The sequence below is a fragment of the Apis mellifera genome, linkage group LG2 (assembly GCF_003254395.2).
Source record: "Apis mellifera strain DH4 linkage group LG2, Amel_HAv3.1, whole genome shotgun sequence".
NCBI classification, from domain to species: domain Eukaryota; kingdom Metazoa; phylum Arthropoda; class Insecta; order Hymenoptera; family Apidae; genus Apis; species Apis mellifera.
Window position 1 is genome coordinate 4,227,541 of NC_037639.1, and position 20,328 is coordinate 4,247,868.

At 34.8% G+C, this 20,328-nt stretch overlaps 1 protein-coding gene across 4 annotated transcripts in view; it reads right to left on the reverse strand.

Annotated features, from left to right (window-relative positions):
• LOC724736 (semaphorin-1A) overlaps positions 1 to 20,328 on the reverse strand; it is a 404,583-nt gene that overhangs the window by 266,026 nt on the left and 118,229 nt on the right. For all 4 annotated transcript variants that reach the window (XM_026439024.1, XM_016910718.2, XM_006559124.3 and 1 more), the window contains one exon: positions 4,977 to 5,073. In XM_026439024.1, coding sequence (XP_026294809.1) covers positions 4,977 to 5,073 — 97 coding nt within the window. The remainder of the gene's footprint in view (positions 1 to 4,976; positions 5,074 to 20,328) is intronic.

Here is a 20,328-nt window from a genome sequence, read left to right on the forward strand (position 1 = left end):
ATAGATTCGTCTGGAATCTATTTATGGAGCAATTATGAGTTTGATCAAATTATCTGCGATAGAACAATTTTTCTTTCCTTGAACTGTTTTTTGGTTAACAATATTATTGTCAAAAGAGAGGAAATATTATATTTTTGGTATTTTCAAAATTGCAAAATTAAAAGATATATATTCCTTTAATTATATCTTGTCATTTTTTTCTGATAATTAATAAGAAATGTGTTTTTATTCTTTCTAGATACGAATTTACATGGAACAGTAGATTATTAAATAATATTTAATTTATAGATTCTTATATACTCTTTCTTTTACGAGTTCTTTTATAAGTGAAAAGAAAGGATTGTGTAAATATTAGCAGATAAAAAAATGTATATTTTATTTGTGATATAAATGATGGAATTGTAATTAAGATTTTAAAAACAGCAACGATTCTCAATATTTTATATAACATTGTTTATCATTTTAACACTTTCGTATTAAAATAACAGGTTACTTAACGTTCAATTAACTGTTGCAAGTTTGTCTGCCTCAGTTAATTTTCTGCTAACTTGCAGTTACGTCCAACACAGCTTATAATGAGTTTAAATCTTCGTAAGAACATGTATGCAAGTTTGTGATGTGATCAAACGGGATTGATTTACTGGGGTACTGGATTATCGGTGTTTCGTGCATTTTTCCCCCCCAGAAAACCAATTTCCCATAGATATTAATGATCGATGAGTTCATTACCTAGCTGTCGATGACTGATTCATAATAATACACGCTTAATATATTAGATTTTTAAAAAATCAAATGTTTGAAATTGTTGGAAAAATTGTAATCATATTTAATCGCAATAGTGATTATTTAAAATTATTAAACTATATATAAATTTAATTCTGAAATAATATTTCAATATCATTTATTATAAGATATTTTAAATTATTTTCCTATATTAAAACATGGAGTTATAATCAAATTAAAAATAAAAATTAAAATTAAATTCTTACTTAATTAATTGGAACGTTGTTTGGAAATATTTTTAAAGACAATACGTTTTGTGATCAAAATGAATGCACGATCATCCTTGCAGAATCCTCTACAGAGGGGGAAAAAAGAAAAAGTAAAAATTAGCACATTATTAAGAAGGTCTGGTCATGAAAGAAAACGCGCTCCTGTGAAAACCCTCTTTGCCACGTTGATAGGATCACTTTTTAACGTTTGAAACGACACGACACGAAGTTAATACAAATTTCCATGAGAAAGGAAATCCTTTTGAATACAATCTCCTCCCGTAGCCACGAACATCGTAATCTCGTTTTCTCATGGAACATACGATACATTAAAATATAATGAGCATTATCAACTGTGTCCCATTGAGAAATTCCAACTTTCCATCGTATGAAATCTGTTAGACACAAGTGAAACAGAATCTTATTTATTACAAGTAATTAACATACGCGTGGAACATTTTCTAAAGATCGAAACAAATACAAAAATGTCGCTCGAGTCTTATTTATTCAATCATAAGAGATTGAAATAATTTCCATTCAAAATTCTTTGAACTTTGAAATGATGATGAAACTGTAACATTTGCTTTCCTTTCTAATTTATTAATTACATTATTATTACTTACAATTCAGAAATATTAACAATCTCTTCTCGAAATTCTTTCTTCATTCATACAATTATGCAGAAAATAATATTAGAGCTTTCGAAGGAAGCTTTCTCGTCTAATAATTCATCGTATTCTTTATTTATATTTACATATTCAAACGTTTCGATTTCTAGGATCGAATCTACCAAATCTACGATAAATTCGAAGGTGATCTCCTTCGAATCAAAGCCTCGCTCGTTGCAAAATCAGTATATCCCTTCCCCTCACGATGGGCCCTTCACGATAATTAACAGAGCAAAGCGTCGAGCTTGTTATTATTGTTACATCGGTTACCCGGCCAATTATACGAAGTATGCCGTGCTAATAACCACCACGTTGTAATAACTGGTAACAACCGAGCCATGGTTTACTCACTCGACCCGCCATCCTCCTCCCTTCACATCCTTCGCGGTTGTAAATTACGATCCTTGAATCGTGTATTACGCAAAGGTAATATCGAATCATTATTGTATCTGTAACGCACGATGGTATCACGCATCGTGGAAACGCGTGTTATCGTGCGGTGATGGAAAGGATTGAAAATTATGCAATGGGAGCTTGGATTTAACGCGAACGTAAAGATATAACGTAAGGATTTTAGGATTTCTTGATATCAGATATCAGATATTAAGATAATTAGATGCTACATGTAATTATATTTTTGTTGGAATAATTTCGAGAATAGAAAGAGTATCTTTCTTACATTAATCGAAAGGAAAATCGGTTTTCAATTCGATTTTGATGATTCTAATTGTGTTAAAGAGTATATTCTACGTAGGATATTGAGATATCATGTTTACCTTCGAAAGAGAATATTATTCTAAAAGAGAGAAACTATAGAATGTTACGAAGAAGGAATTTTGGTGAGATTGTTTATTATTATGAGAGATAAAATGGAATGGAAGATTTCGAGTGTTCAAGATTTGAGTAGAAGAGAGGAATGTAAATTCGAATATTTTATAAATACAGATAATCGAAGATATTGGTTTAACTAAAAATAAACTAGAAAGAGAACGTGTCACAGAATGTAGAATAATTTCAGGAATGTTAAGTTTACGTAGAAACGAAATAAATGAAACAATTATTAAATATATCCAATTATAGAAATATTCATTAAAAACCATGCTCGAAATTACGAGCCTTGTTCTTGAAATAGAACAGAAGAAAGAATACTTGAAATAGAAAAGAAAAGTTGGAAAGTTGAACGCTAACGTAAGTACTTTTACTTTGGTCACACACAAAGGGATTTCTTCTTCGTTCCGGAAAGAAGAATAGAAGAAGAAAAAGTTTAATTTAATTTCTTTAAGAATTAAAAAAAAAAACATATTTCGAGAGAGAAAAATGAATTTCGTTCTACGAATTTCTAAAAACGGGAGATTAAAAATATAGAACGATCGATGTAATAATGAAAATTTTAATAAGATTGAATATAGATCGAGCGATATCTCTCAAGAAGATATCCGGAGGAATACGAAAATATCATATTTTCCTTAGGAAAAATTGATCTTTATTCTATTTCGTGCTTCACGGCGCACTCGTTCGATAGACCTTCGCCTTTAAAGTGAAACATATTCCTAGGAAAAGTGTGAGGAACGTGTTAAAAGGAGGGAAATACGAGCCTCTATCTAGAAGGAAATACGTTATCTCGTTGAAACTCGAAAATGTAAACTATAGTTGACTGGAATTCCGTGTGTTTTTTTTTTCCCGTTCGAGCTATTTGAAATTTACGATTTTTTTTTCTTTTCTTTTCTTTTCTTTCCTTCCTCTTTCCTCACCGAGAAAATTTACATTCCTTTTACCACAGCTACTTCTGACTTTTCCCCGAGTCGAGGTAATATCGTTCCAGTGGCCCACTTTTATTGCCTTTAATGTAAACGCTTATATGCATATATAGAGGATGGTAAAAAAAAAAAACAGGGTTCATAACTTTTTAAGGTATATAACAAGTGTTACTGTATTCGTGAGATATAATTTACCTTTTCAACTTTTATGTTTGTTGCTCGAAATTTCGACTTTTCGAAAGATGTATCACGAGTGTACATCAATAATTTTGAAAACTAGCTTTTGTTAATTATAAAATTACATTTATACAGGAGAAAATAAAATTGACGATTAGTATTTTGTTTTGCTTTCTAGTCTCTCTCTGAAAATCTGATAAATTAGAAAACGAATTTTACTTTTATTTTTCTATGATCAATTTGACAAAGAAAAATATAATACGTGTAATATCGGGATATAAATTTGAAATTTTCTTGTAAATTTAATTCATTCTTTATCAAATTAATAAATAAATAAATTTAATCGATTAATTTCAATTTTAAAATATTATCGACAGTATGCTTATGCTGGCACAACTATGACGCAATTACATTCTGATAAATGCTACCACTAATAGTCTGAGATATAATTGAATTAAGCTACCCTGAAGGTAGACAACAATGCTCTGCGATGGAATGATCATTGCAATGGTTAATTGAATATTATCCTGAAAGGATACTGCATTCAAAGCGGGATCTACGATTGCTTCTTAAATGTATCGTAACAAGATTGAAACAATTCTTCAAATTAAAAATAAAATGTTTCCTTAATTACGAAAAGAAAAATAGAAATATTTGGTTAACTTTTTATATCCAATTATATCTAAATTCCAATTAATTCAATAATTACGTGTCGTTAAAATGATAATTTAAAGATAAACCAAACTGATTGATAGCGGTTAGTAATACAGATGATAGATACGCAACTATGAGTCACAGTGATCGATAATAACTCCCCCTTGTGCAAACTTCAATAAAATCGAGCGAAAATTTTCCCCATTCCTGTCATTACAACTTCGACAAAATTTCAACAAAATCATTATATCTAAAAAATACACAATAAATTATTATTCATTAATTACAAAAAAAAAAGTTTTTATTATTCAATTAAAAAAATCTACGAAATTTCAAAACAGAATATTATACACTAAACACGATCATCGAACGAGAAATACCTTTCTCGAAGAGGCGTGAATAAATCCACCAACCTCGCGGTTAAATCTCGCTATATCTCGACAACAATTTATCTTTCTTTTTCTCCCTCTTTAATTGAAAGCAATTTATTTCCACGTATCAAGAAGAGACCGATGGTCGACGCTGCGATCGATCGAAGGGAAATACTCTCATGTAAAATTAAAGAGGACACGTCATAAGGAGAGAAAGGGAGGAGAGACTTCGTCATCGAGGGAGTGACTCGAGAAACTTGGGTGGGTGTATCCACCACCATGGCCGATGACCATCTGCCGGCCTTTCCCCCTCCCCCGTCCTTTACACGATAAAGAATCGAATCACGTAACAATTACCTGGCGCCAATCAGGATGGAAGTGGTCGCGCGCTCCAGGAGCTTGAAGTGCTCCACGTGGCTCTCGTTTCCCAGGAACCGCTGGCCAATCACCTCGCCTGGAACAGATCGAACCAAGGATATACATCGAGAAACTGTCTATTATTCTTATCTTTATCGCGTAAATGAAAGAGACTCAATGGATAACGAGTCTCTTTCGCGATTATTATAAAGTTTGTTTATAATAATCGAAGGAGAGGAAATTAGTCTGTCTATATATTACAAGATTATTCTTGTTCCAATATAAACTGCTCTTGCACGTAGATACAGTTGAAAAATTAATCGATTATTCGAGAAGAAGGGTAAAATGGATCGAAAACAGGGTATAATTCCGTTCTCTGTCAATTAAACCCTTTCGAAATTAATAGAATAACTCGAAGAGGGGGGAATTATCAGAGAGCGTGAAGCTAAACAGAACGTGGGATCAGTGACACGCCATCGAATCCATAATTCGACGCATCTATAATGCCCGCGAAACCGTTACACCCTGTCTATTACGCCTATTTCGCGCACAGTTTGCTCAAAATCTAAACCGCCACCCTCGCCCTCCCTGCAGATAAATCAGCCTATGATAAATCACGCAGCTGCGACTGCGATTACGCTCGAGCGTAGATTTCACGCTTCTTTTCCACCTTCGAAATCGTAAGACCCTTTCGACGTAAAAATTGCATTACACGGGATCTCTCTCTCTCTCTCTATTTTGAGGAGGAGGAGGAGAGAATCTTCGCCCACTATCTCACGGCGTGATTCTCACCTGGGGATCGGTTTTACCGCGTTATAAAATGGCTCATCATCGCGATCCATGAATGGATTTTGCCCGTATACGCCGTCCTCTCTCCCTACGTACGGCTGCTGCACGCCCACGCGCGCAGATTTATAAGCCAGATATAGGCGCGTGGGTGTATCGACGCGGCTGAATGGGAAGGAAGGACTTGTTACTGAAGGTGGTTCGAATGGTCGGATAGAGATGCACGAGTGCTCGTGATGGAGGACGGTGTTCGGGGAGAAAGGTGTGTACGAGGAGGAGGAGGAAACAAGATGCTTGGATGAGGAAGAGCGATTGCGAGGAACGAGGAGCGAGATTCTAGGATTTAAAGTTGAACGATGGATAATGGAGAAGGAGAGACCTGACCGAGGGAAATAAGATTTTTCTTTCGAAGATTAGAATGAAGAATTTAGAGGGGGGAAGTCAAATGTCGAGGGAATGAGATGATGATATTATAAGGAGAAATCTTCTTGCTAGATAAATCTAAGTCCAGCGATATTGTGAGGAGATGATGGAAAATGGATTACAAGAAATGATGGAATAGAAACAAAAAGAAGCACGCCAAGAATTGAATATATTCTATATATAGAATCGAGAAGAAAAGGAGAAGAAAGCCTCGATCAAAGGAAGACTAGGAATTAAGAGAAAGAGAGAAAAGAGAGGACTGGTCAAAGAGGAGATAAATCGGGAAGAAGGAAGGAAGGAAGGAATGAAAAAAAAAAAAAGAATCGAGAGAGAACATGGTAAGAGAGTGGAGGAGAGTGTCTCTCAGAGCGTTGGTCGACGATAAAGCGGTGCGCCTACTTTGTGGCGGCTCCCTTCTCCATTCTCACCCTCTCGCTCGCGACTGCCGCCACCAGGCCGCTTCTTGCAGCAAAACCCGACGTTTTACGACTCGCCCTCCTCCATCGTCTCTCCACTCTGCACTCTCCTCCCCCTTGCATTCCCTTGTATCTGGTGCATGCTGCGTCGCTCCTGTCCTTTCTCTCTCTCTTTCTCTCTCTCCGCGTCCTCCATTTCTCTCCCTTTCGCGGTTATTCACGTTATGCTTTTTCATCCATGTACTCTACAAACGCGACCGCAATAAAGCGCTCTCCGCTTCGGTCGACGGGCAGAGAGGAAAAGGAGAGAGAAAGAGAGAGGGAAAAGGGGAGGATGTAAGAGCATTCTACGTCGGTGCTCATCCGATTGTACGAGTCATCCCTTGAATTGGGCAGGGATCGGGGGAGGGAAAAGGGATCTGCGTTCGACACTTCGACCAAGATGTTCGAGAGGGTCCTGTAGTTCGTTCTAAGGGGAGGGGGATGGGTAAGAAGGAGTAATCGAGCGACGACGAATTTATGAGTTTAAAAGAGTCCTCCAGAAAGAGAGAGAGAGAGGATGTATTTACACGTAGGATCGAGGCTTGTACGATTTGGCTTGTCTCGAGTGGATAACGTTCAATTAATCCTCGAATCAAAAGAGATTCGGATCATTTGAGAAATAATAATGGATGGAAAATTTAATATTGAAGATTGGTTTCTTTTTCTTTCTTCTTCTTCTGTATGTATTAGATTAGATGAATAGAATTTTGAAATTTCCTCTACTCGTGAAATATGCATAATAATATGGAAATTTCCCTGTCATAAATTTCTTGTAATGACATAAGGAATATCTCCTGCTCCTTTTATCACATCTGTTAAAATTTAACAAACGTTACGTCTACGAAAAGTTAATTAAAGTTCTTTCAACGTACGTTTTTGAGCAGAGAGAGAGAGAGAAGAGTGACAAAGAAGTAAAATTTTTTAAATTGTTCTCCTAATTATCGTTTAACTTTTTTTTGCGTGTGAGATAAAAAAATGCACGAAGAAACTTTATGATATAAATTTGCTTCGAATTAAAAAAAGAAAAAATTATACATTTTATTATACAATTTTAAATTTATAATAAAGGAGAATAAATATACGAATTAAAATAATTATGTGTATAATTTTATTCCATTAGGATATTGAAAAAAAAAGAAGAAGAAACCTAACCAATAACGCGTTTCACGTACAAATCAGCAATTCACCGTGATAAAGTATTTCCACTATTGAAAGGATTTATGCAAATGACACGAGTCAAATATATCTCAGTTATCAGGCATTGACGAAGTTTCGTTGAAATTGGTATCACGGAACGTGTTTTCTCATTAACGATTAAAACGATTTTGTGTAACTGCTGGCATTTATTTTTTAACCATCACTCAGGAAATTTATGCAGATTTAAACGTATTCGAAAATAATTTACTCTCGTGTAAATGGGAATCTATCGATATCGGAATAATAAACATCAGGATATAACCAAGATATATAACCAACTCTGACGGCATTTCACGGCACGTTGCCTTCCTAATTACATTTTATTATTTAAAATTCGCGTTTTAAAAGTGGAAAACCGACAATTTTTTATTAAAGTTGGAAGAGCAATAAACGGTATATAAATATCATTTATGGAATCGATACTGTTAATATAGTTGTAGTATAATCAATTCTGGATACGAACAAAAAAAAGAGGTAATAAATATTAACCGAGTAAATTAATATTAATGTTAAATGATTAAGATCGATTATTCAAAAGAAGAAATAAATCGTTTCGAGTTATTTGATATTATATTTTCGAATAATATACAATTTTACAATTATTGTATGGCTAGAAAAATTTATTAATAATAAAGAATTAATTTATACGTTTGATATAAATTTGATTAGGATTTTTTCTTTTTTAAAGAAAAGAAAAATGGAATAAATTATGAAGCTGTGTAAAACAGATTTTTCCTACAAAGAAGTAGCTTTTGAAATCAGCTTATATCCATAAAAAGTGTTCGAGCTATTGATCGTTTATTCCGATACCAGCTTACACGTCCCTTTCTTTCATCCTTTTTATTCGCACACACATATGTGTCTATAATCGTTTATTATTATAAATATTAATAAATTTCCACAAGTAGTAAAAAAATTAAAAAAAAAAATAAAAACAAACCTGAAACATTTTCAATTGGTATATTTTATCAATTCGTAACAAATTTATTTATAGAACGAACAAATCATTTTTGAAATCTGAAATTTCATTTTCAACTGTTTTTTTTATTTATTCATTTATTATTATTTTTTTTTTAATACTTTTTTTGAAACAATAAAAGTGCAAGGAAAGTGGAGTCTCACAAAGGGACTAAAGATTAGAATGAGTTACGTTTAGCGTCGGAATTATCAAGAAATATAAAAATTTACGAGGTATTTCGAGTAGAGAAAAGCTTAAGAAAATTATTCCCCTATCTATCTCATTTATTCCGAGAAGAACCCTAGAGAACTATTAAACGTTGGGAAATAATTCTGATACTATGTATTTTTAACAAGTTTTCGAGAAAACTGCTTGTTACACTTGCTATGATACTCTGCAATTTTTAAAATTTCTCACGTTCAATGAACATTTCGCACTTTTTCTATTTTTTTTTAATCAATTTAATTATATCGAAACTTTATACTCGAACTTCATAGCGAACAAAATATAACTAACTTATAGAACAACATTTTTTTCCATCTCTGTATAACGATTTTTTTAAAAGTATCTCTCATTTATCACATTCATCGATGAAAACTTCATTCGTGTTTCATCGTAATCATAATATTCAAATAATTGGAAACGAAACAAGATCGAAACAGCAAGAAAGAAACATCTGACTAGAAAAAAGAAATCGAATCCTACAACTCGCGTATCTCGTGCACGAAAAAAAGAGCGGGAAAAACGGTTCGGTTTCCATCTAAACGCAACGATTTTTCGTTTAGCCCCGGCTTTTATCTCGGCGAAAATGCATATATATTCACCGACACGGCCCGCCTCTGTGTTTAACCTATGTATACACATATATATATAATATATATCTATCCGTTCATTCATTCGACCACGATCGCCCTCTCCCGTGTTTCAAGTTCCCTTCAAGCCTTTTCTGCAGGCGCGTGCACGCGTATTTTACATTTTACACGGAGTTTTCCACGTAGACACGGTGGAATAAAAAGCGCCTCACCCTTTGGTGGTGCGCGCCACGAAAAAAAGAAAAAGAAAGAAAGAAAGAAAGAAAGAAGAAATGGAAGAGAAAGGAAAAAGGGAGAAAAAGAAAAAGAAAGAGAAAAGTTACGTTTGATTACTGGTTGCGAAGCTTGATGGTCTTTGCCCCGTGTCGCGGATATAATCCTTGGTGGCGCCACCGGTGTCTCCCTTTCCCCCCCTTTGTCCATCCCATCTTTGTCCCTTTCCATCGCCGGCTAAGTAATTAACAACTCGGCGCTCGTTAGATCTTTTAATCCGATCGGATTGCGCCGTTTCGCGCCCAACCTTTCTTCATTTTCTCTCTCTCTTTCTCTATGATATAGAAGGAGAAATTAAAAATGGAAAAATTGCCCGCCATTATATTCGATTTTTCCACCTTTGAGAGGTGAGAAGAGCGGGGAAAAAAAAAATCGTAAATCGATGGATGGAAAACTTTTGTTTTCTGCCCACAGTGATTTAAAGCAGCAGCACGAGAAAGAAGTCGCTAATCCTTTCGAATTCTTTTCGAACTGAGGCTTGAGTGTATTGAGTGTAATTGAAAGCCTGTTATATTAGATTCTTATTCATCGATTTATTTTGATATTTTCGGAAGACGATTGTTTGATCAAAAATAAATAATTTCTTTAAATTTTCTTTACTCGAGCAAAGTGGTGATATTAATTGGACAACGTGGCTGCGTGCAAAGTGTCCATTATTTTATACTATAACTGTTCGCCGATTCGTAAGGGGGTTAGATTTCTTTCTTATCGGCAGGCTCGATCGTTTAGGCGAAAGAGTTATAATCCTGACGTCACGCTTTCAACGGACAGAAAATTTATTTGCGAAAAAGTACATTATAATTATATATATATACATTATGCGAAATTGAAATGAAATGGCTTTCAACCTAATCCCCAGTTTTAAAGTATAATCGCGCGAAATGGATTCGGATTTTAAATTGAATAATTTCACAAAGAAATCTTTTTCCTTTCTTACTTTAAAAAAAGAAAAGAATTAAATGTTGTAAAATTATCGAGACATATATAAGTAATTAATATTGCGAAATTAACGATCGTTTAAATTTTATCAAAAATTATCCGTCCATTCCACGCTTATACGATTATCAATCAATCCCCTAAATATTAATACCTTCACTTTCGAATTTAACCATTTTTTTTTTTTTTTAAAACACACATTAAATTTTCTCGATAAATTTTAACTCGGGGATGAAAAATGAAATTTCACTCGGCCATCGGTGAAATTCGAAACGTAATTTCGTTCCACTTTTTCGATTCGATCCTTCCTTTCAGCGGGGGAAACGACACTTGAAAAAAACGAAAATGCGGCGCAATTTGGTTTCGCGAACGATCCGCCTGGGTCATGATCGTCCAGCCTGTTTACCGTGTATCGAATTTTTCCACGATTTCACGTGTGTTTAACCACCTATTAATTCCACCAGGATGCGTTTCACGAGCCGGTAATGCAGCACAACCGGGCTTCTATCTTATACCCGAATTACCGGATAAAAGCTCTCTCTCGAATCTTTCTACGTTCTCTTCGCGTTATTAACGATAGAAACAGGGGGAGGAGAGGGGGGAAAAATGAATAATGGATCGATAAATATAAAAAATAATAATAAATAAGATCAAATTGGGCTGGATAAGTTATTGGTGTGTGATTATGAGCGTGGAAAATAAAATGCACGTGAAAACTGAACGTAATATTTATGGTAACAAGATTGGACAAATCTTCCGTGTTTTAATTGTTTCTGAATATTTGTATAAATAAATTCGAATGTAATGTGATAACAATATTTTATTATTGATCTTGAAATATCGATTTTATTTGTTCGTTTATTTTATTATTATTATTATATACTCTTGGATTTTAATTGAATATGATTAACAGATTTTAATTTTCGATATTATTCTATAAAACGATTTATCGAAAATTTTCATCGGAATCGAACGAAATCTATCTTGTCATTTCTTTTCTCTTTTTATACAGAATATTTAAATTACGATACAAATATACAGATTTTCAATAATTACCTGCGATTCTCGGTTCAACTTGTTCGAATTGGATTAATTAATATTCCTGCTAGAAATCGATACGATCCTTGAATGGTTTTAAAAAATGACTATTACGCAAATACCAGTCACGAGGCAGTAATCGCGTTCGCGATTTAAAGATCCGTTAATCCGGACGGCTAAACAAACGAGCGATTTTCATTGGACGCACGGTATTCGGATTGCAAGGATTCCATTAAGGTCGGGATGGAAGTGGATGGATCTCGAAGATGCGCACGGCTCGACTTCCTTGTGCCATTTTACGAGCGTAATGCACCTTACAAGCCTTACGTGCATGCACGCGTGTGTATAAATGCCTCCATAGCCAATTTCCATATGTTACAATGGGAACATAGTATTTCATAGAATTTCACCGAATGCTTGAACCCGTTTGTTAATCGATTTTACCGATCAATTCCATTGAATCGTCGAAAGGGGAGAAATGGTAAGAAAATAAAATGATTAACTTTAATTTTTTAAAGAAAAGAAATTCTTTTTGTTAATCCTATTTTTCTTTTATTTATTTAAAAAAAAGATACGAGATACTGGAAGAAGTAACCTGCAGCCTCCTCCATTCAATGCATCGGTTATTAATATCATATAATCCAATTTACAATTTTATTAATTAGTATAAAATTTTAACATAAATTTAATTAAATTATTGAATTTATAAGTATTTTTTAATTTTCTATTAATTTTATTGATCGAAAATACATATATATATGTTTTTTTTTTGTAATATTTATTTTTATTTCGAATAAAATATTTATATATATATTCCATTGAATCGTGGAAAGGGGAGAAATGGTAAGAAAATAAAATGATTAACTTTAATTGAAGAAAAGAAATTCTTTTTGTTAATCCTACTTTTTCTTTTATTTATTTAAAAAAAAGATACAAGATACTGGAAGAAGTAATCTGCAGCCTCCTTCATTCAATGCACCAATTATTATTTAATTCCATTGAATCGTGGAAAGGGGAGAAATGGTAAGAAAATGATTAACTTTAATTTTTTAAAGAAAAGAAACTCTTTTTGTTTAATCCTATTTTTCTTTTATTTATTTAAAAAAAAAGATAGGAGATACTTGGCGCAGAAGAAGTAATCTGCAGCCTCCTTCATTCAATGCACCAATTATTATTTAATTCCATTGAATCGTGGAAAGGGGAGAAATGGTAAGAAAATGATTAACTTTAATTTTTTAAAGAAAAGAAACTCTTTTTGTTTAATCCTATTTTTCTTTTATTTATTTAAAAAAAAATAGGAGATACTTGGCGCAGAAGAAGTAACCTGCAGCCTCCTCCATTCAATGCACCGGTTACAAGTTCAAGAACATGGCAAGTGCAACGGGTGAACCGTTAGTTACGGTAAATTTCCGTCCACCAAGTCTAACAAGTACATTGTACATTGGCTGGCAACATGCTAGAGAGACAGTAGGTTGGTTTGCCTCTCTCTCTCTCGACATCACCATTATAATCATAAACTTTTTCTTTTTTCTTCTTCTTCTTCTTATCCCTCCTCCGTTGCGGCTTGCAGCAATTCGAGGGGAAATCGAGCGGTTGGCTAATTTGCCTCGGTCACGAGCTATCGTAAAAGATCCTAATATTCTTGGGATTATAAATCGCAGGAGGACATTCTTCTCGGCAATCTTCTTTCTTCTAAATTTCCCGCCGCGAGGTGAACCCGTGCGCGGCTTTGTAATTTGTCCTATCTTCATTTTCTCTTTCCCTGTCGTTTCGATATCACGTCGTAATTGGTCGAGATATATATATATATAGAAAGAGAAGTTTGATAGGAAGAGGAGACGTGTAACGTGACTCACTCGAAGTCGATAAATTTTAGAAAAAGGAGACAAAATTGCAAAGTCGTTATCTTCCTTTTTTCCCCTTTCTCTTTCTCTCTTTAAACAGAGACTCGATTTTTGAAGTTTCTTGTTACTTTTCTTATCGATAGCTCGAACCTTTTATTTTTTAGTTTTAAATTTTATATTAAATAAACGTGGAACGATAAATATCCAAGTATTAAGTTGTTTATCTTTTTTAAAAAACTCATAACATAATAATATTAAGCCATTTAGAAATTACTAAATTGCATAGGTAATAATGGCAAAAGTACTTACTCTACGTAAAGTTTCTCTTAGCCCCTGTTTTTCTACTCGTTACAATATAATAATAATAAAAAAAGAAATAGAAAGTAGAAGAATATCGAGAAACTATTCGTCAAAAATAAAACTTTCAGCATTTTCACTTTTACCATAGTAATTTTCCAAGGAAAAGAAAAGAAAGGAAAACCATACCCGATTCTAAACGACTAAAAATTCAAGAAGAATCCAAAGAGAAAAATATCTCTATCTTTAACTTTAACTTTAAAATCTTCGTATCCATCGAAACAATCTTCCAAACAAAAGAAACTAACCGTATAAATACATCCACGTACATTTAAAAACAAAACTTTCCATTATTATCATTCTCCAAATATTCTTCGTCGAAATCACGCCACACAATATTTACATCGACTTTCTATGAAATTATTCTGCAAAAACCAGAAGCAAAACTTCTTGCTTTGTATACATCCTCGATCGTGGATCGTATTACGACTCGATTCGTATCCAGTACGAGGAGTGGCCGCGAGCGGGAAGGAGCGTGAAACTTTCTAAAGCCGTGCTTCGTCGTCTCTCCCCCGCCTCCTCCGTTAATTTCGCCGCCGCTGTTCTTTACGAGGCCGATGCATATGGATGCAGTGACTGGGAGTATTCGCGATACAAGAGAGCACGGCACGCGCCGACACTTACAACGTAATTTCTTATTCCCGTGGTAGCCGCCTCTCCGTGGCACGCGACCCCCCACCGGATAGCGATCGATCTCTCCCCCAAGAATACGTAACTCCATCGCCTGTCAATCGCCTTTGCCATCGTCTTCGTCTCGATTCAATTTCGATTGAAGAATGTGAGTATGCGTGTGTTTTCAACGATTTTTAACGCTTAAACGCTTTTTACGAGGGAAAAGAGATGGGAATTTAACATAAATAGACGCAGTTTTTGCGGGGAGAAAGTTTTAAAACGATTAAAAGAATTTCCCTTTCGATCTTGTTATTTTTATTCGTTGTGCGGAATGAAAATAAATGCGTCTGTAATTTTAAGTACTTGATTATTCTATATTGTAATATAAAGTCGATAATTTAATTACGATTTACGTTTCAGAGAATATATTTCCTGGAAATTGTTCCAGAATTCGTGATAGATTTGCATAAACGGTGGAAAATTATTGATTTCGAGGCAAATAATCTTGAAGAGATTACATCCGATAATTCGACAAAGCAAGAGAAGAAGAAAGGAAACCAAGAGAGCCAACCCCCTTTTCGACAACCCCTGTAACATTTTCCGATATCGATTTGAAAGGTGGTCGCCCCTCCTCGCCCCGTTGACGCTGGTTCACCACACCGCTTACCCAATGTTTCATCGAATATTAATCCTCAAGGACTGTGACAGTTTGGAAAAGCTTAGAGAGAGAGAGAGGGAGAAGGGGTTAATCGAATTCCCTTAACGATTGGATTTTTCGCGTCGACGATACGTCACCGATTCGAAGTTCGCGCAAAGGGGAAGCTAAAGTTCCTAAGTAATTTGCTCGATCGAATTAACTCCTCCCCCGCCCAGTTTCCATTAATCACGCGTCATTTTAACCGCGCACGAAATGCACCGTGTGTTAAACGAACTCTGCCGAGTTAAGCGTTGCAAGTTCTCTCCCTCTCTCTCTCTCTCTCTCTGTGTGAGGTAAGAGGGGAAAGTTTGGTCGGCTGTATCGAGGAGTTGTCGCTTGGATAACGAGACGAGAGTTTGCGATACGTGGAAGAACGCACGCGTGTGTGTATATATATATATATATCTGTGTGTCAGAAGAAGCTTCTTCTTCTTCTTCTTCTTTCTTCGAATGGAGAGAATCTGATTTTCGAGAGGTCGGGCTTGTTTGACGTGAGACGCGCGAGTTTTGCGAGGAATAGCGATGAGGTGCTTGCGAGTTGTCTTGGAAGATTTAAGAAGGGAAATTCTTCTTCATCGTGGAAGCGTTTCTTGTAAATCTTCCAAATTAATTGATATTAAAATAATAACACAATCTAAATTACTGGTTGGTTTATACGAGCCATTTCTTAATTTCGTGACAATAGAATCGATGAAATTTTTCCAATCCTTAACGAGGAAGATCGTCGCGTTATTTCACTTAAACCGCTAAATACGAGATATATATATATATATATATATACCCACTTCTCTTCCATTTACATTTATATTGGCTTATTATACCCGCGCCTCGCGTTACTCGCGCCTTCCTGTTCCTCAAACCGCAAGCCACCCCCCGCCCCCGTTCCACTTTTCTTCCCGACAGGCACACCAACGGTTAAATGTATGCCGCTCTTAAGAGCTTACCGGCCGGAAGCATAGAAGATGAAATTTACTCAGCACTCTCGATCGCCCCTAATATTCACAGGGCGTCTGGCGCCTCTCCTCCGGGCGGAATTCGAGCCACCGCTTGATTCGACTGGCGGACGTGCGGGGCCTATCCACCGATCTCTACCGTAATTAAGTCAAACAAAGGCAAGCGTGACGATCGATTCCCACCGACAAAATGTCACGTCGCTGTTATATATATTTCTCTCTTTCTCGTACGTATCTCTGTATCTTTGTTGCGTTCACTGTCAATTATCAATTTATGCTCTCGTTTCTTTTCTATCAGAGGAGTGCACATCTCGAGGAGAGGAGATTCGCCTCGATCGGTTTCGCTTGAGAGAGAAGGAGAGGGGACGACAGATTCCTGGACGAATACCTGGGCGAGTAGAATACAAAGGAGGGAGATTCCGCGGCACGCGGAAGCTCGTGTTTGGTGGAAGAAAGAGGTAGGAGTTGTTTTTCTTTTCTTTCTTCACGCGAGCCGTGACCGAGCTCGAGAAGATTCCTTTTATCGAAATCGTTATTACAAATAATCGATGATTCTCCTTTTTTCTTGGAGGAAAGAAAAGAATCGTGAATAGATGAAGTTTTTATTTTTTGAATTAGAGTCCCTCGGTTGTTGTGATGGGTTTATATCGTTTTTAATTGGCTATCGCGATGCCCGGAATCTGAGGCATTCGACGAGGGATTAAGAGGGATGGTTCATTACGCACCCCTTGCAAACTCGGCATACCAAACATTATATCCGAGCACCCAGATTGGCAATTCTCTAGTGTCCTTTTTGATATAGGTTTATAAAGTTTTTGAATATCTTTGATAATCAATCGCAACAGGTGGCACTTTGTGATAATTTTCCATCATTTTTGTATTAATTCCATCAGTGGATTATATTAACCTCGTATCAATTATTGATTATAACAGTTATTCCATGATCTGTTTAACATTATTGTATCATTTTTCTTATTACTATCACTCTTCAGTTTTGCATCCACTCGAAATATCTCTTGAAAAAAACTTATCCCATCTTAAACAATTCATATAAATCCTTACATTCGATATTCGACTCACACATATAACAATAATACATTTGTTTAATAATAAAATAATCGCTCAAAACGATTCTTCCAGATTCCTTCCAACCGATTTCGTATGCGCGAGGGAAGTCGGAGTGTTAAGTTTCGCCGAGTTATTGGATGGCGGTGGTGCAATTAGGAATGGTAAACGAGAATGGAAGGGAAAGAAGGGTGTTTAAAAGGCGAGGGAGGGCTGGTCTGATGAGCGTAAAAGGAATAAAAGTCTTTGCTCGGCCACTCTTCAACCGTGGTGGATAAATGAGGTTCGAGCCGTGGTTCGATTCCATTAACAATAAATATCTGTCTGTCTATGCGAGCAAGTGCGAGTTTAAACTCGTGTAACTAGTAGAGAGGAAGTTATTGAAAGTTGTTACAGAGTTGCATCGCGATTTTAACCCGTGCTGGAGGGATAATATGAACGAGGAAACGCCAACTTGTTTCTTTGTCGTAGAGATTCATTTTCATTCGGGGAATAAATTCCAATTGTTGTGGAAAACGAGGAGGAATCTTTTTCTTATTAAATTTGGAATAAAGATGATACACAAATTTTTGGAATTTAATCGTGTTATAGGATATTTTATACAGAATTTCATCAGCTGTCTATTTTTAAATTTCAGAATCGTAGAGTAAAGTATGCAATACTTGATTGACTGGTTGCAAAAGTCTTGGAATGCAACATCGAAAGTGAAAGAAGATATACAAACGGAATTACGATGTCAATAAGTAATATTTGCTAATTAAAACATCACAAATTATTTGAATCCATTCCAATTTATAATTATTATCAAAATTGTAAAAAAAAGAAAAAAGATTGGAAACAGTATAAAACATTTTAGAGTGCTTAGAGATTAGAGAAATCGATAAATTACGTGACAAAATACCGACACTTTGTTTAACGATGCTCCCATGTTGACAATTTCCTCGTGCATTAACAGTCATAATAAACAATGCGTCCATGTTTATTAAATTGATCGTAATATCAATTTAACACGTATTATTTGATTTCAATTCAACCTGATGAATATATCCATAAATGGAATAACGAATATATTCTTGGAGAATTGAATTAACCGATCGATTCTTCTTTAAAGGGAAGAAAAAGGCAAGTATTTCTAGAATCTGATTTGATTCTATTGAAATTTTGTTTTCGTTGAGTTAATATCTTTAATTAATGTATGTGCCTCTGTTAGACAGAATCTCTGTTATTTGAGGCAATAGAGTGAAAATTAATCGAGCAATGGTATCGTAATAGAATATTATTTTTTATATATTTCCTCGAGCAATCCATCACAACTATTTCTCTTTACTTTTCTCTGAAAGAATCAACTGACTCTTAAACATTCGTTTAAATTTTCGAATAACGGGAAATTTTAAAAGAATTGTATACAATTTTTGTATTTCTATATTTTATTGTATTTCTTTCGAAAAATAATCGAATAACGGGAAATTAAAATTTTAAAAGAATTGCATACAATTTTTGTATTTCTATATTTTATTTCTTTCGAAAAATAATCGAATAACGGGAAATTAAAATTTTGAAAGAATTACATACAATTTTTGTATTTCTATTTTATTGTATTTCTTTCGAAAAATAATCAAATAACGGGAAATTAAAATTTTAAAAGAATTGCATACAATTTTTGTATTTCTATATTTTATTTGTATTCTATATTTTATTGTATTTCTTTCGAAAAATAACGGGAAATTAAAATTTTAAAAGAATTGTATACAATATTTGTATTCTATATTTTATTGTATTTCTTTCGAAAAATAATCGAATAACGGGAAATTAAAATTTTAAAAGAATTGCATACAATTTTTGAATTTCTATATATATCTATTTTTTAAAATTAATATAATATTTTTATTAAAGTGTAATTCTTTTCCTCCAGGACAAAGATGGGCAATTCTCGACAGGGAAAGACTCGAATCGAGCCGATTGTTGGATTTAAATTTGCCACGAGGGGTACGAATGTTTCAAAATCGCGAAAAACGAAGGTTGAAGGCGCAGAAGTCTGCGGGGCGGCGAAAATCTAGTTTTCAGGCCGTGACAAATAAATCAGACCTGTTGCGACATGATCCTATTAACGCTAAGTACCGTGATTTATCGCGCTATTTGTATCGAACAGGCGGAAAGGACGTAGAAATGTTTTGTTTGCGGCCTCCATGGGCGATCCATTAAACTATTAACTCCACGGCTATCCGCCTCTCGCTCGAGAATCCTCTATTCCCGATATTTTCGAACGTTTTCAGCCTAAACGATGCATCGTTAAAGCCATCGCTCAAAATTACCCCAACGATCGAAAATTGCCTCGAGTTTTTAAAGCGGATTCGGGGGAAAAAATTGAAAACGAGAGAGGAAAAGAAAGAGCAACGCTCTCCTTTAAACGTTAAAGTTAAACTCTTGCTTGGAAAACGCATCACGATCGAGGTTTACATTTATTAGCGATTCGTATAATTTCCAATATTATTGACTTAACATTAATAATTATTTTTAGAAGCACGTGTTTTTCTTAATATTCGTATATGGAGAACGCAAAGCTTCTAATATTTTCGTTCATCCGATTTCGAATTATTTTTTATGATCCGATTAATAAAATTTCTTTTAAAAAATCGCGCGAATAATCGGAGGGGGAGGGGGGGATTTAACAGAGATTTCGTACGCGGGTAACGAGTGTATAATTTCGCCGGAGGATTATTATCATTTCCCGGGAACATTTAAATTCCTGCAATGTTTAAAACTCGCGCGGAATTTTCGTTATTAAAACGGATTAAACGGCGGATAGCGGGTGTTCGCAAGTTATTGCAGACGTAATGTACGTAATTGGACTCTTAATGTATTTCTTTCCTTTTATTTTATATATATATATTCGTTTACGAATTAAAAATAACATTTATATCATCCATTTTGCAGACATTTTGG